Raw genomic sequence first — 17,766 nt, 5'->3', positions numbered from 1 at the left:
CATGATACCAAGATATATAAGCTACCTGACTAGCCCATGCAGGGTTGCCAAACTTATTCCAGCACTTCTTTTCAGCCTTGTGACTAGTACGTCCACAGTGTGGGCATTTCTTGTTTCCACGGCCTTTACTATGACCTCCCCATGAATCACCATCATGTCTACCACAACCTCTACCTCCATCATGGCCACCCACTGATGTGGTTAAGAAAAACCCATCACTAACTTTAGATGGAGATGGAAGTGTAGATATGACAATCCTGAAGGTGAAATTACACATTATTAAGATAGGGAAGTTCATTACTAGCTAAGATCTGTCCACAAACGGATTGATTTTCAGGATTAAGGCCATACAAGAACTTTAGAACTCAATATTCAAGAGAGGGAAGTTGTAAAACTTGTCTAAATAAAACTTTAGTGTAGAGACTTTTTGTTTATATTGTTTTGGCGAATGATGACTTATGTTTTTGATGAGTTGTGAGAGCAACTTTGTTTGAAATAAGAAAATTGTCGATGCCTTACATATACTTTCTCTAACAAGACATTACATAGCATAGGTACATTACTAAATCTTTAGGTTGTCTTACTGTTGTTTTAATTATGTAAAAAACTGTGAAGGTTCGAACAATCACTCTGCTTGGTGAAGTTTGGGGCATTGGTCCTGCAACTGCACTAAAACTGTATGAGAAAGGACACCGTACTTTAGAAGACCTTAGAGGTGATGATTCTTTGACTAGCGCACAGAGAATAGGGTTGAAATACTTCGATGACATCAAGAAGAGAATTCCTCGACAGATGGTAGGTAATGGCTGTCCAATGAACTATTGCTCTAAGTTAGAGAATACCCTATACTTATTTTTAATTGGTGATGTCGATTCCTTTCCAATTTGATTTAATCACTGCTCCATAATTATTTAGGTTAGAGATATGGAGATTCTTCTGCAAAGGGCTGGAGAAGATGTTCTACCTGGTGTAAGTATCTTAGATGTATCTTAAAATACATAGTGGCAATGGTTCCTGCATCCTTGTTTGATGATTTTGATCCTTTATTTTGCATATGCAAAATACTCTTGTAAAAGAAATGCTTCCAAAAAAGTCCACTAAATTTATTAATTTTCTTTATTACATGCAATTTCTTGGACTCATATGTTCAGTACATGCAGATTGGATCTTACTTGGAACAGAAATGTGGCTGGCTCAATTTATAATTTCAACATAGAGGTTTTAGGAACATCCTTTATGGATGTTGTATTTCTTTTTTTTTTTTAGTTTGTAAACTAGAGATTGAGCATGTATACCAAGGATTAGGACAGAGGTTAATATTATCAAATTAGCAAGCTTTGCCCTAGTTCTCACTCATTCGCATTAACAATCGGTTTATTTAGCAATTTTGATTTTGGTTTAAAGACCTTTTATTGCTCTTACTTGAATTAAACTGTTTTGAATAATCTCATGCTTGTTGTGTGGGTTTTGGAAAAATAAAGTTTGTTGCCGTGGAATTTGCAGTAATGTAAGCATTCCATTTAATATTTTTCTTGTGTAAGTTTGCTAAGATTAATTTGTATTGTTTGGATGGTCCTTGTAAAGGTTGTTGATCTTTCAAACTTCCTTCCCTAAAGTTGGGAACTTATATTAATAGGTTATTTTTCGTTTTTCAGAGCTGTTATTTTCAAAGCTATCTGTCATAAGTGTGGTGAATATTAGGCATCAACACTGATACATCACAGCTTCATGCTGAAGAAGAAAGTAAAATCTTGGTTCTAGGGTCCCTTCGATACCATGTTAAGTTTGAGGAAGAAGAGAGGAAAAGAACATTCAAGCACAACAATTGGATAAAATAATGGATGTATATCTTATTGTTTAAATCATGGGGCAATATGCACTATATATAATCATGTGTCCACTTGGGGTTTATGATATAGGTCAGCATGAACATAGTTTATAGCTATTAAGGAGTTGAAATATAGGAGATGACCTTAGTCAACTTTGGTACAGATTGAGTTTCCAAGAATGTGCATATTCTCCACCGCCAAGTTTGGTACAAATTGAGTTTCCATGAATGTGAGGATTCTCCATAGCGAACTTTGGTACAAATTGAGTTTTCATGAATGTGAGGATTCTTGGTCAATTTGCCTTGTCATCACATGATCCATCATAGGAGGTTTCTTTAATAGCAGCATGGGCCTTGTGGTTTCCTTAATAGCTGTGTGAGGTCATAATATTCACTACAGAAGGAGAGAACAGGGCCATAAAAGTTTTTTACAACACAATTTGGCTACTTTCAAGGTCTCACTCAACTCTGTGACACCAGTAGTATGGGTAGGTACTTTGCATCTGCAAATTATATATCTCCCACCCAATCCACTTCTTCTGCATCTTGGATCAATGCTTCAGGGGCTATTGATCATATGTCGATATGAAAGTTGATTTGTTTTCCTTTTCTCCTATTTCTAGTGAAAAGCTCGTTGATTGATCCATGGCCAGTGCCTCTAGGAGCAAAACATGTAATCTTTCATCATCATTGTACTTACCTCTATAATACATGTGCTTCTTTGCTTTCCAATATTCTCTTTGTTAGCAGCTAGACGAAACAACTAAACTGCCATGCTAGATTCTATCCCTCACAATGTGTTTTTGAGGACATGAAAACGAGGGAAGATGATTGGTAGTGATCATGAAGACAATGGGTTGCAGTTGTTCAACATGGGGTACACTTCTACTGCTCTCAAATTTTTGTCTAGAAGTCTAGAGCTAGTACTCTTGTGGCACACCTGATTAGGCCACATGTCTATGAAATCCTTAACATTATTGTGAAATTTTCCATTTGTTGTTTCTCAGTTACAATTAGGGCTGCCGACGGGCCAGGCCCGGGTCGGCCTTGCCTAAGGCCCGGAATGGTAAGGCCCAAAAATTCACATAGAAACCGGGCCCGGCCTGAAAACAGTACAAAGGGGCCCTAGCCTGGACCGTGAAGGCCCACTGGGCCTAGCACGGCTTTTTCTTTTTTTTTTTAGGGGGAGTGGTTTAACATTTCTTAAAGGAAAATAAGTTGAAAGGCCAGTTAGGCCTATTGGGCTTGGCCCGGCCCAATCCAAGCCCGACCCAATTTTTTTTTTTTTCTCTTCCTTCTGACTTTTCTTATAAAAAAATGCTAATTAATTTTTCACAAATTTAAAACCCCTTTAAATAAAAAAATAATAGAAAGAGTTGGTCGATCTGCTTATAGAGAGATACAAAGATTTGGTTTATGTTTGTTGAGTTGGGTTTTTGGATGGGAGAGAGGTTGGGGTTTGTTTGAGATGGGTTTAGAGAGAGGGCTCTTTCTGAGGTGGGTATTTGGAAGAAGAGAGGTAAGGTTTTTTTTCTTTTGACATAGTTTGTTTGGAGAATGATTAGGGTTTTCTAGGTTTTTGGAGGGAGAGTGATTAAGGTTTTCTGGATTTTTGGAAGAAGAGAGGATGGGGTTTTTCAAGTGGATTTTTTGGAGAGGGAGAAAGATTAGGGTTTTGGGGACTCACCCATCTTCAACGTGCTTGCGATGATAGTTCCGACCATCATCGCCCTTCTTTTTGCGAAAACCTTTGCTTTGGAGGAATCAAAGCGGCGGTCGAGCATCGTTTTGCAGCATTCCCTGAGAGCTCTCGTTCTCTAGTCTCTCGCTCTCCTCTCTCGTCTTTTCTCTCTAAGCCTTTTCTTTTTCTCTCTAGGTTGGGGGGCCTGGTATCTGGTTTTATACTAGCTGTCGATCTGTTGGTAATCCAATTTCAGAGAGAGAGAGGTGGTCGATCTGCTTCTAAAGAGAGAGAGAGAGCTTTATGGGAGAGAGGGCTATGTGAGTGAGGCCAGAGAGAGAGGGGGGGCTTTGTGAGAGAGCGAGGCCTTTGTGACAAAATGAGAGAGAGAGAGAGAGAGCGAGAGAGAGAGAGGGTTTACAGAGGGAGAGAGGCTCTGTGACACAGCAGAGAGCCGAGAGGGAGAGAGAGCGGCCATAGTTAGGTTTTTTTTTTGGGTTAGGGTTTAGAGAGAGATTTCATTTTTTGGTTAAAGGTAAATTGAGATTTGAGAGAGAGAGAGAGAGAGGGGAGAGTAGAGTTTTTTATTTTTTTTCTTGTTATAGAAAAGAAATTTTTGAAGTGAATTTTTTTTAAAAAAATTGAAGAGTGACAAAAAAAAAACAAACAAATATACTAACAGGGTCGGGCCGAGATTTATTAGGGCCGGGCCATGACTTGAGGTGGGTTTTAAGGCCCGTATGGGGGCAAACGGGCCTTTTTCTGGGCCGGCCCGTTAACAGCCTGGCCTGTGCCCATATTACTATGCTTACATGGTGGCCCGGAGCCCGAAACTAGCCCGCTAGGGGCCCAGCCCTGTCCATTGGCACCCTAGTTACAATGTGAGATCAATTGTCTAAATGTTGTATAACCTCATTTCCATCATGTGAAAATGAAAGCTCTAAACCATTCCACTTTGTTCATTCTGATGTTTAGGGGCATGCTCGGTTACTTTTGTATTTGGATATCGGATTTTATCACATTGGTAGGTGGCTACTCTTGTTTTATTTGGTTCTGTTGTAACATATGTAGTGCTAAAGCACCCTCAATAGTTGCAATATTTCAGAGAGTGCTTCAAACCAAGTTGGAGACCCAAATTTAATTTTTCCGTTCTGATAATGCACAAGAGTATTTACACTATGGATTAAAGAATTATTTTCTTGAACGTCATAACGAAACTCAAACATCGTATTCTTCCACATCACAACAAAATGATGTGGCATAACGGAAGCTAGACATTGGTTAGAAGTTGTAAGAGCAATCGTAAAAGGAATTGAGGTTCTTTTGACATATTGGGATGAAGCAGTTCTTGTTACTGCCTTTGTAATCTATAGGATGCCTAGACATGTTCTTCATGGTGCTTGCCCTTTCAAACTCTTCGACCATGCTCTTCTATTGTTCTCTTCAACTAATAACCTTTGGTTGTGTCCATGTTGTGCATTACCCTGGGCCAGCTAGAAATAAGTTAGGATCCCAATTTACTTGATGTGTGCTCCTAGTATACTCAACCTCTCAGAATGGATACTAGTGTTGCTGTCCGATGGATAAGAGGAAATATGTCTCAAAAGATGTTACCTTCTTTGAGATCATACCCGCTTTGTCTTCCTTGAGACATTTGCTGAGACATTCAATATTCACCATGCTTGATTTACTTCTTGTTGTAGGAAAAGGAAAGGGACTCGTAATTCTCATCCAATCAATAAGTCTGTTTCCTGTGCTTCACTTCACCCGCTTTTCATGCATATATTTGCTTTACTTCTTCTATCCCTTTTCCCATTAAAGTTGTAGATGCACTGGCTCATTCACTATGGAAAGCAGCCATGATTGAGGAAATGATTGCCTTAGAGATGCAATGAACTTGCGATATATTTGATTGGCTAGAAAGGACAACATGTGGTGGGATGTATGTGGTGTACACCTTACAACAGAAAGCAGATGGTTCGATTGAGAGATATAAGGCTTGTTTGGTGGTAAATGGTTTTTTGCAGTTATATGAGGTTGACTACAAGGTGACTTTTGCTTGTATGGTAAAATTGAAATTAGTGCAAGTGCTTTTATCCATTGCAACTAACAAAAACTGGTTACTCCATTAAGGTTTGAAGAATGCCTTCTCAATGGAGATTTGAAAGTGGAAGTGTATATGGTATAACCACCTAGGTTTTATCCTTAGGGAGAGAAAGGGAAGATCGCTGGTTAACGTCCGCTAAACAGCCGTATTGGGCTTGGTTCAAAATATTTAGTTTGGCAATATGTCCGATTGGGTTTCAGAGGAGTGTCTCAGATCACTCCATATGTGTTAAAAGAGATTCTTGTTTTACCACAATACTGAAAATGTATGTGCAAGGTGCACTCATATGAAATAATAGTTAGGAAATATAACAGGTTAAAGATTCCTTAGGGAGTGTTTATGACATAAGGGTCTTGGTCCATTGATGTCACTGAGGGTATGACCCTTAATAGAGCAGAATGGCGAATCAGGATTCGTGTAGTCGACGCCAATTTGTTGGGAAAAGGCTTTGATGATGATGATGGTCTTGGTCCATTGAAATACTTCTTTGGAGTAGAGGTGGTATGGTCTAAACAAGGAGTTTTTTTGTCTCAAAGTGTACTCTTGATCTCCTAGAGGTTGTTTATTGCATTGACAATATTTAAAATCTGCTTCAAAGAATGGCCTACTTCTTGGTTAACTTGATATAAAAGGTTTTTGTGATGCATATTGGGTTGGGTGCTCTATTGATCACGATCTACCAATGGCTACTTTCTAACAGTGGGTGGTAATTAGTCACCTTGAAGAATAAGAAACAATGTTGTAGCCCAATATTCAGCAGAAGCCAAGCATCGAGCATTGACAAGTATTACATGTGAAATAATTGGGTTTTCTTCTCTTCTTCAAGAGATGGGCGTTAGTGTCTCAGCTCCTATTACTTTGCATCAGTGGTTTAAAAACCGGATCGGTGCCCCTGATTGAGTACACCAAAAACCCATATGGATCGGTGAATTGGCGGTTCGGATCCGGAATTGGCGGAATAAATCGGATTCGGCAATAACAAAAATCCAAAACAATTATTAAAAATCATTATAAATGTTGTTTTTTAGGAAACCAATAAAAAATGGGGTTACTACATTATTAACTTTCATTTTTTCTCATCAATATGTGAATATTGAGATGTTCTTTCCCTGTTTGAAATTATGTTGACCATTACATTTACATCATACAAAAGAAGAATCGTAGAATTATCATGGATGAACTGTCTTATAATATCATCTAATTTCAAATAAATTATTGACAAATGTAAGAAAAAATAATACATTACATAATTTATAATGCAAATAAATTAATAAATAAAATACAAGATTTGGTTATCAATGTAGAAATTATTAGAATGCGTACCAATTTTCGAAATAACACTTAAATTTTTCAAAAATCTAATTTTTTAAGTTTCTAGAATAAATTTAGTGGAAGATATTGATAGTGTAAAGAGAGAGAGATTTCAAATGGCCTCATTGTATGAACCGTATTTTAAAAATAATATTTTCTAAATTTATGTTAAAGACCACCATGTTATAAAAATAAAAAATATAATTAGACCATTTATTCCTAGGTAAAAAATAGAATGGGATGAAATGTCCCACATCCAAAAAACTAGACTATTGAATGGGATGAAATGTCCAATGGTCCCACATCCAAGCGCATTGAGGCCGACTGTCACTTCATAGGAGAAAATGTCGCTTCAAAAGAAATTGGTACTCCATTTGTTCGCTCCAAGTATCAATTGGCAGATATACCAAGGCTTCTAATTTTGTTTGACTGAAAGACACTTCACGCACTTTGGGCATCGATGGTATCTATGCTCTAGCTTGAGGGGGAGTGTACTGAAAATTATGGCCCCATGTCGTAATTTAGGAAACCTCATGGGCCGTGCTGCTATTAATTCAACCTTCTATAGTGGGGCATGTGATAAGGCACATTGACCAAGAATCCTCACATTCTTGAAAACTCAATATTTACCATAGTTGACAAAGGAGAATCTATATTGTGAAAGCTCAAATCTTTACCAAAATTGGCTAAGGTCCTTTGTATTGTATCCTCCTATTCTATTTGAATTCCTTAGTAGTTGTAAATCTAATCGCATACTGACCTCTGGTGTAACCCCCACCTAAATACATATGTATATATGTGGTACGTTGCCCCATAATTTAAACAATGAGATCCAAATCCATATTTTTCACCCAAGCATTGTGCTTGAATGTTCTTTCCCTCTCTTCTTCAAACTTAACAATATGTTTATTTGAATGTCTCCCTTAACCACTTTGTCATACTGATTGGGTGTGTATTGTAGTAGTTTGTCTCACAAATTCATGAGCATTTGGTGCTTTCTTTCATTTTGCCAATTTCAAAATGCTTATATTCTGATCTTCCATAACCAAAATAATGTTCACTGAGCTTATAAGTGAATGCATGCTGTCCTTTTCATGGCACAATGATATTTAGCCTTTATGAACTCAAAATCATTTGTTTTTTAATTCTTGATCGTGGAGGATTGAACCACCTCTAAAATTTAGGAACAATAACCTCTAGCATGATTTACGTAAGAGACGGGCACGCATGTAGCAGTTAGCCCTATGTCAACTTAAGAAACTCTGCTTGCAGCATTTGGGCCAAAGATACCCCTATTTAGTACTGCTATTTTCAAGGGAGGGGTATTGTATCTTGTTAATAATCAACAAATCACAAGAGGATGAAGAAAATAGAAGAAGAAAAGAAATGAGACGAGAGAGAGAGAGAGAGAGAGAGAGAGGTGTGTGGAGGAGACCTAATTCCCTTAGGGTAGGCCTAAACTCCAAGCACTTCTTAATATTTTATTATAATAGATGATATTGATACATATTACAAAAATCCCTTATAAGAAATTTAGTGAAACCTAATGTCTTAGAGTTTATAAAGAGGACAAAGATACCCCACACTATAGTGCGCACTCATCATCATCATCATTTTAGCGTTTTCCCAATTAATTGGGATCGGTTATGTGAATCTGAGTTTTCCATTCTTCTCTATTAAAGGCTAGAAGTCCTCATATCTTTTCGAACTACTTCCAACCACGTTCTTTTGGGCTTACCCCTTGTCCTTTTCAATCCTTTCACTTGAACTAACTCGCACCTCTTAACAGGTGTTGTACTTGGTCGGCGCCACACATGGCCAACCCACTTAAGTCTATTCTATAGAAAACCCTAGAATTCCTAAAAAACCCCTAGAATTTCTAAAAAACTAAACACCCCTAGACATAACTCCTAAAACTAAAACTATAATATACACCCTTTGAAATTGAATAAAAATAAAAAATAAGAGTAATTTTGTACTCCTTTAAGAACTTGCTGACATAGATATGGGTCGTATTCGAAGTTTGTTGGACTGACATCCTCTTTTATGGCAATTGTTTCTTTCTCAAGGATGTTGCACATTGATAGCATTGATAGTAGTATTGGCTTGTTATTGTGTTTTTTATGTTAATAACAATGTAATTATTGATGTGTTCTTTTTTTTCTCTTGTTGGAATCTTTTTTTTTTGGTTGTTTGGCAGGTCGTTATTATTTGTGGAGGATCATTTCGACGTGGAAAATCATCTTGTGGGGATTTAGATGTTGTTGTAACACACCCTGATGGTGAAAGGTATGCTTCAAGAGAAAAGATCTTATTTCTAATGTCGTGTGGTAGTTTGCTTAAGAATTAAACAACGAGTAAACTGATAGTTCCTTGACTACGACTACATAAACATTATTTAAGAACTGATTTTTGTAGCATGTTGAGTGGAGTTATAATTACTTGGATTGGCCATCTCTGTCTGATGATGACTGAGGCAACCATCCATGTGTAAAACTTGATATAGAAACTTCTCTAGAGCGATAATGAGTAGAATGGAAAATGGTAGTGAATCATAAACAACTTAATAAATTTTGAGAGTTCGCAACTACACTCATGTGTTTACGTAGTGGCATTGCAAATACTCGCAAATGGCACATGCTATAAACCAGTGTTTGAGAAATTGGTGACTTGGTCTTGGACTCCCCTTTCTAACTTGGACCTGGGGGGGTGCCAAGTCTGTATGTAAACACCTAAACTCTGTCTATTTTACCCAGAGAGAACCAATTCAAACCCCCGGATTGGCCAATTAGGTGGTTGACACAGGCTCAGGACATTGGCAAGTCGAAGCTAAGGTTGTTGTTTTCAAATGACAGTACACATACACACACAAATACACACACCTTTGGATTCCCCAAACTTTGTTATATATGTTAAGTTTACACTAAGCAAAGGTTTGCTCCAAACATGGAGTTGATTCTTGTGTCTGATGTTTTATTTTCTTTCCTGGCTACTTTGGGAGCTGACACTGGAAAGATGTACATCCATTTGGAATAACTGAACCCAAATTATTACTAGTATCCACGAGAAGATGGAAAGAAGACAATGAGAAAGTGGAGAGGTCTCTCATAATTGATGCATCACGCTTACATGTACTCTTCGAGGATCAAACTAGCATTATGCTTGTCTCAAGTATCCGCTTCCGTTGCCCTTGAAAATTCATTTGGACCAAAACGCTTTCTTGACATGAAGGACTTTTTTTTTGAAACAATAAATTTTACAATGCTTGGTTGCTTGCCTCATCATAATATATAGGGTCCTGATGATCAGCTTTCCCATTCCTTGAAGTTGGACAAACGGAACAAGTAATTTGCCAAACAAAATGCAGACTTTTGAGTTGGACACTTGTACATGTATACCGTTATACAACTTTACTAATGTTGGGTTACTTGAATGGACTATGTTATGGAAATACACTTTTGTCACATTGGCCTCTCTCAAGGAGCTAATGTGAGATGATGGAACAACCTTTGCAGTTCTTGCCCTTTTTAGTGGATTATGGTTTTATTTTCCTGTGACTCCATTCTCTGAGGAGTGTGGACTCCATGCTACTTCAAAAAGTATGTAAAGATATCCTACACATACTTATCTACTAGATAATTCCTAAGGATCGTAATCTTAGGCCCTAGTGATTCTGGACAATTCTTGCAGACATCGTATTTGTTGAATGCCCCAGACTTCTGGTGGGTGAGGCAGACACAAATATCAATAATGTGGTGATGTGACTGGTCATGCAAAAGGGTGATGAAAAACGCAATTAAATCTTGCTTGGATGTTAAATGGTTGAAAAACGCTAGGATGTGTGACCTAAGCAGCCTCTCGGTTCTTTTGGTTTTATAGAAGGGCTTGCATGTCATCTTGCTTGGGTGCAAGCTTGATTCTTGTCAAAGTGATTTTATGCTAACTTGAGTACCAAATCAGCAGTGGAAAGGCTTTTTTCCCTATCTATGTGACATTCCATTCACCACTTGGTGTCCTGGACCATTTGTGTGGCAGGTACATAATATGTTTTGCTTCTTATCAGCCTCATTTTAGGTAGCACCTTGAATTTCTACTTCTATCTGGGATTTATGTGGGAATTTCTGGATTTTCTAATATATTTCGAAGTCTTTTAGAGGCCTTCTTATTTGTTGTTCGAACAAGACATTCTTGGGTTCCGGCAATCCTCCTTCCAGGTCCTTATTTGATTGATTAGGGTTGATTTGTAGCCTCAAAACTTCTATTTTTCTTTTTTCTTTTGTTCATCGATTGTCTTGAACATTTGATAACCTTTTTTAATTATTTTTTTCATTTTTTGAATAAGTCATTTATTTGGGTTTCATTATTGCTTTCTTAATTTTCCTGTAAATAATTTTATTGTTTTCGGTAGTTCATCAATACAATTTGAACTTGGTACATATTGTTGTAATTTTCAACACCTAAACCACCATTCTGTGGGCTAATGTGTATTCATGGGAGATGCCATCATCTCTACTTTCAACAAAAACAAAACCGTGCTTCAATCCTTCTTATATATATATATATATATATATTATAGCAAGTAATTTTAGTGTAAAAAACTCTCAGGATTATCTGAATATCTATTTTTATATCTAATTATAAAATTTTTAATTCTAAAAATAGTTAAAATCAAGTAGATCTATAAATATATGAAAATCTTGAAAATGGACGATCTAGATAAGGTGTTACAAGATGCACTATTTTTGAAACTCAAAATCTTTTTTTTTTTTTAACATTCATACATCTTGATGTCGAGATAATCAATTAGATGGTTTTTCAACATTAAAACAACTCTTTCCGATAGATTTTTGAGGTGCATCCTTAATTCTACATTTTAATGTTGCAACATTATATAAACTTTTTCCTATATATATATATATATATATATATATATATATATATATATATATATATAGGGTGCGGTTTGTATAGAGCCTAGGCTATAAACAATCAAATTAGAGCCTACCTTCAAATAGTGCGGAGAGATGTGGTTTTAATATTGGAAATATTTGTGATAACCTTAAAATATAGTTTCATATTTATTTATAAAATTTGAAGCTTCAAAAATAGTATCGATCGACGTATCTATGAAAACTTCGAAATCTTGAATATTGACGGTCCAAAAATGCGTTACAAAATGCACTATTCCAAAACTTGCAATCCATTTTTTTCTCTTGTCCATGCATCTTGATGTCGATATGATCAATTTGAAGATATTTGGGCATCAAAACAACCTCTTCTAATGAAATTTTGAGGTAGGGTCAAATTTGATTGTTTAGAGCCTCGGCTTTATATAAACGTTTCCCATATATATGTATAGATATAATTTCTTGGACTGTTTAGTAGCTGTAGTACTTTACGCAGTTTCCTTTGGCTTCCATTTTTTATGGCCTTCGTCAACTTACTCTTTATTATATCCCCAGCCATAAAGGTTTCTTGTCACGCTTCGTGAAACATTTGAAGGATATGCAGTTCTTAAGAGAAGATTTAGTCTTCAGCACTCATAGCACAGAGGTAAAGCAAAAGTTTATTTAAGACATTCAACATGTGATTTGCATCATTTTAGGTGTCCTGACTTGTTTGAGAGGCAACATCTGTAGTTTAATGTACTTGGCATGGACATTGTTGTATCAGTTAAGTAGCAACTGCTGTATATTCATCTTTTGTGAATTTTTTTATCATGGTTATTTCGTTAACAAAATATTACCTCTTGATATACCTGACATCTTGCCGTTAGCATTGGTTTTTTGACTTTAATATTATATCCACCTTGAAGCAATCTGACATTGCTATTGCATTTAATTTGATGAATTTATTGTTGCAATTCACTAAATTTCTCCGTTATTTTCTATTAACAAGTTTGTATTATCGTAGATCCCATAGGTATAATGCAAATGAGTGCACCATCAAATTCTCTCTTCATTCCTTGGACTTTGACTTATTTATGAAAGATTTAGGCAATCATCTATTTCAACAATTTTACTGGGTTGTTGTATTTTGAAGACTTCCTACCAGTGTTATCATGACCAGGCTAGACCAGCCTGTCTAGCCGATTGAACTGCGAACTGGCCCTCCTTGGCCGGTCAAGTCAAGTTATCAAAATAGGAAAATATCAAAGAACCAGTCAAAATCATCCATTGACCAATGTGGCCGGTCTAACCAGCTTGTTTTGCTGGTTTTGATAATTTCTTTTTGACCTGTAATTTCTCTGTGCAGCAGATTTTTATTTGGATTTTTCTACTTTTGTACTGTTCACCATATTGGCCTATTATATCAGTAGGCCAACACCCATTTAGTTTCTTTCTTTACTCTATCACCTGTTATTATTTTTGTTTGGCAAGCATTTGGCAAATTCAATCCAAGTCTTGATCCCCTTATGGAAAGCTTCCTAGTTTCTTTGTCTAATCTTTACTGCATTTTGCATCCTTTTTTCCAAATTTGTAACGGATTTTCAGCCTGATTTTCTGTCACTATCCTCATCACTCGACTCCCCACGCAGTGCGATAGTGAAAGGGCTTGTACTCGAGATCATCTTCGGCTAAAAAATCATTGTATTGCCTATTAAATTTAAAATTCGTAACGATAATTTTACCCCTATAGACAGTACCATGAACAATACTCATGAACAATACTTGTGAATAGTACTCATGAAGTAAAAAATATATAAAAACCCTGGAATCCCTAAAAAGCTAAAAAGCACTAGAAGTAAATCCAAAACTAAAACTATAATATATATCATTTGAAATTGAATAAAAATAAAAAATAAGAATAATTTTGCCCTCCATCACCTAGATTCAGAGAGTAATGAAATAAATGTCTAAAAAGCCTCTAAAGACCAAAAAATTGAATTTGGAGTATCATTCATGATTTTCAATGAGAGTTCAAGATAGCCATACTAAATTTACCATTGATTCCTCAATCATATGGAGATCGTTTTCTAAAGGATTTCTTATTGCCACGAATAATCACTAGCCAACCAAGAAGAAGGTTGAAGAAGGTAGTTTTGATGCTGAATTCATCTTAGCGCACTTCAAAACTTGAGAACTAGTTTTCTTCTACCAGGGAAGAATGATGTGGGACAAAATTATTCTAATTTTTATTTTTTGCTTAATTTCAAGAGATGTATATTTGTGTTAACAATTTCAAAAAAAGACAGATGTATATTTTAATTTTTGTTTTAGGATTTATTTTTAGGGTTTTTAAGTTTTCTACGGATTCTTGTTTTTTTTGTATTTTTTTTTTTTATTTACTATTCTCGGGTACTGTTCACATGTTGCTGTTCACAAGGGTATTTCTAGAATTTTCGTATTGTTTAGGGGTATTTTAAAGTCTTAAATATTTACTTGGTCTTAAGTTAATTTTAGGGTTTCACAGGCTTATAAAATGTTAGATGTCAAATTTTGGGAGGTTTATGTTATTTGGAATGAATTTTATTTTATGAAAGAAGAAAATTCTTCTCTTGGCTTGATTTACAATCATGTTCTTTTTCCATTATTGCTGATTTTACTTGTTTAAGTTTCAGGAAAACAGTAGATTCAATTTCCCACCTTTCCTTCGTGCATCACCAAGTTATGCAAGATGGGATATAGAGTGCTTATCTCTATTGAATTTTGACTCCAGAAAATATTATGACTTGATTTACAGCTTTGTAATCTGGTGAAAATTTTATGTTATTTCGATGGAATTTTATTTTATGAAAGTAGAAATTTCTTCTCTTGACCTGATTTACAACCATGTTCTTTTTACATTATTGTTGATTTTACTTGTTTAAGGTTCTGGAAAAGGTAGATTCAATTTCCCACCTTTCTTTCATGCATCACCAAGTTATGTAAGATGAGACATTGAGTAGTTTCTCTTTGGAATTGTGACTTAAGAAAATATTATGATTTGATTTACTGCTTTGTATTCTGGTGAAATTTTTTGCAAAACCTCATTGTACACTAAGTTATTGTTTATGATTCTTTCTGATGGCTAGAGAATTTTTTGGTTAAAAGTTGATATGCCACTGTTTGTAGTTGTCTATAGTTTATAATGATGCCCAGAAAATTTGTTTAAACAAAAAAACCCAATGCGCTTTTATGTTCTCGAATACAATAGTATTTGAAATTAACTAATCAATCATCTTACACTATTGTAATATGAATGCAAAACAAGCAGGGAACTGATTCTGGTGTTGACACATATTTTGGCCTTTGCACATATCCAGGGCAGGAGCAGCGCCACCGTATTGATTTGAAGGTAATCATATGTTTGATATTTGACTTTGCCAAAATAATATTTGTATGCTGAATCGTTTTTTTGATATTTGACGTTGTCAAAAATCAATCATTTTTTTGATATTTGATATTGCCTAAATAATATGCTGAATCATTTTTTTTATTGATATTTGACATTGCCAAAATAATATTTGTATGAAAAACATTGAGCTACAATTGGGTTCTTTTATTTTGAACTTTAGGATCTGGGATAACTTCAACCTTGAGTAAATTGATCAGTCAATATTAAAGAATTGTAATCTTTATGAGCACAAAACTAACAGCATTATATACATTTCCTTCTTTTTTTTTTAAGTATTGTATATTTATCGAGGAGCCGTATGAAGCTGGGGTATCATGTAAGGTTCTGGAATAGAGATGATAACATCACTGTTATCATCGATTATGGTTATCTAACAGTTCAAGTACGGTTGATGTAGTGGAGGCATAGTCTAAATATGGTTTTTGGGGGTGGAATCTGCTCTCTGCATTTTATGACATTATTGTTAGTTCAAACTTATGGGAGAGGATGAGCATTGGAACTATGCTGCTTGTAATTTTTGTAGTATATCTGGCACTAATTGAAGTCGCTATTGTCATAATAATTATTGTCCAGAAGCTCTGAGGACAATATCATAACATTTACTGAGACTATATTAGAACATTTGAGCTCCATGGCTATCATGCGTTGTAATAGAGTGCGGCTTTTACTTCTGTTGGTGCCTATCACAAGGGCCAAAACCATGATCAGGAACAGCCTTGTGATTTGTTAGTCATGTTACATCAGGTTAAGCCTTCACTGGCAAAACCTTGTGGCTAAAGAACAATAATGATGCAAAATCGTACTATAAAGCACACAAAGATTTCTCTAAAAAATTGATTGATTGATTCGAAATTCACAGATAGCTAACAAACCGAGCTTTGATGGCTCTACAAAATTCATAAGAATTCAAAGAAACATATTATCCTAAAAGGTTTAGCTAGAAATTAGATAAGGATAAGGAATCCTATTCAAAGTAGAAGATAGGTTTCTGTTAGATTTCCTTCTATAAAAGGATCAAGTTTGAACTCTTTTCAACTCATGACAAGATCTTTTCTCTCTCTCTCTCAAGACAAGATCTCTCTCTTCCTCTCACGCCCAAGATCTCTCTCTCCATTACGCCACTTTCTCTCGACCTTTTCTCACCGCTCTCTCTTAACCAAAAAGAAGCACGCCCACAATCTCTCTCTCTCCATTACACCACTTTCTCTCCACCTTTTCTCTCACCTCGCTCTCTCTTAACCAAAGAGAGGCACGCCGCCTCTCTCTCTCTCCTTTATTTTTTGTCTTATAGGGTGGCCTTGTTTTTTAGAAGAAGCCCTAGATAAAGGGTTTGCTCTATTTTTGAAGAAAAGAAGAGAGAAGCCTAGCCAAGAGAGATCAACTCACATATTCAGCCCTAATTTGTTCCAATACGGTTTTTATAAACCCTAGTTTATTTTTGAGCTTTCTAAAATCCTAGAGAAAGAAGTATTGCCTATAAAGCTTTCATATCTTAGAATTTTCAGCAGCACCTTAAGGAGTAAAAGTGCGCCATTGGTCAGGGAATCGAGTGCAGGGTGTGCTAAGTTTTGATAGGGTAGCTCCAGGCATCTTCCAGTAAGTCTTCCCATTAGTTTTTATTTATTTTCAATATTATTTCCTATTTGGAATGACTCTTTAAAAATTGGAAAATACTTGAGAAAAATTTTGATTGAAGCTTGGAACAATTGGGAAAAATGTGGACAAAATTACATAGATAAGAAAAAAATCGACAAAATAGGTGTAGCTAGTTATCTCATAGAGTCCATTAGTTTTGGAAAACCCGCAAATGATTAAACTAAGTGTTTCTAAAACTAAGGAAAGCAAAATGAGGTGTTGAATCCTTTGTTTTATTCCTATCAACAAGTACGAATCCTTGTTATCTGATTTTCAACCATTAATCCCATTTTCCACAGAACAATCTAATGAATAAACCCCATAATAAATTGCTAAAATTATCATGGATTTTTTTTCGATATCCAGTATAACTCCTTGTATGCTAGTTTTTAATGGCAAGCTTGATCAAAAGAGCTGAAAAAATGATGCAATTTCCATGAAAATTAGTCTACGAGCAAACCCAATCATAAGTTTTGAAAGACCTGCAGTTATTCAGGTAACAAATAAAAAATGGCAAGTACAATCCCATGCTAGTTGTTGAATGAGTTTTTCACGTTCCACTTATTCAGTCCTTAGCTCAGTCACTTGATGAGTTTCTTGAAGACTCGCCAGGTCATGTAACCATGTTTTATGCCTTTTTGTCGTAGCGGTGATCCCAATCTCCTGGTGGACTAGACTTGCATACCCTCTTTAAAGGGAATGGTGTTGCAATGTCGATACTGAATGCTTCAGCTCAAATAATTGTTTAACTTTATGGAGGAGAAATCATTACTTGTCACAACCTTCTCCAGATTGCTTTCTTTCCTTTAGAATGTGCACACTTGTATGTTGCTCGCATGTGTTAAATACTGAAATTATGTATAGCAT

At 35.8% G+C, this 17,766-nt stretch overlaps 1 protein-coding gene across 16 annotated transcripts in view; it reads left to right on the top strand.

Annotated features, from left to right (window-relative positions):
• POL{LAMBDA} (DNA polymerase lambda (POLL)) overlaps nt 1-17,766 on the top strand; it is a 74,355-nt gene that overhangs the window by 45,800 nt on the left and 10,789 nt on the right. For 10 of the 16 annotated variants that reach the window (XR_016042950.1, XR_016042952.1, XR_016042951.1 and 7 more), the window contains 5 exons: nt 616-795; nt 916-969; nt 9,128-9,216; nt 12,390-12,480; nt 15,124-15,204. Coding sequence is in view for 5 of the 16 variants with exons in the window: in XM_006836657.4 (XP_006836720.1) it covers nt 616-795; nt 916-969; nt 9,128-9,216; nt 12,390-12,480; nt 15,124-15,204 (495 nt within the window). In the remaining 11 variants the exon portion in view is untranslated. Of the gene's footprint in view, nt 1-615; nt 796-915; nt 970-2,636; nt 2,706-9,127; nt 9,217-12,389; nt 12,481-15,123; nt 15,205-17,766 lie in introns of all 16 variants that reach the window. The other 6 variants (XR_002279875.2, XM_088849906.1, XM_088849907.1 and 3 more) reach the window with 3 other exon arrangements.

This window comes from Amborella trichopoda, chromosome 10, assembly GCF_054954075.1.
Source record: "Amborella trichopoda isolate Santa Cruz 75 chromosome 10, AtrichopodaSantaCruz75HAP2 v2.0, whole genome shotgun sequence".
Classification (NCBI taxonomy): Eukaryota; Viridiplantae; Streptophyta; class Magnoliopsida; order Amborellales; family Amborellaceae; genus Amborella; species Amborella trichopoda.
This window is presented reverse-complemented; position numbering and strand designations above follow the sequence as displayed.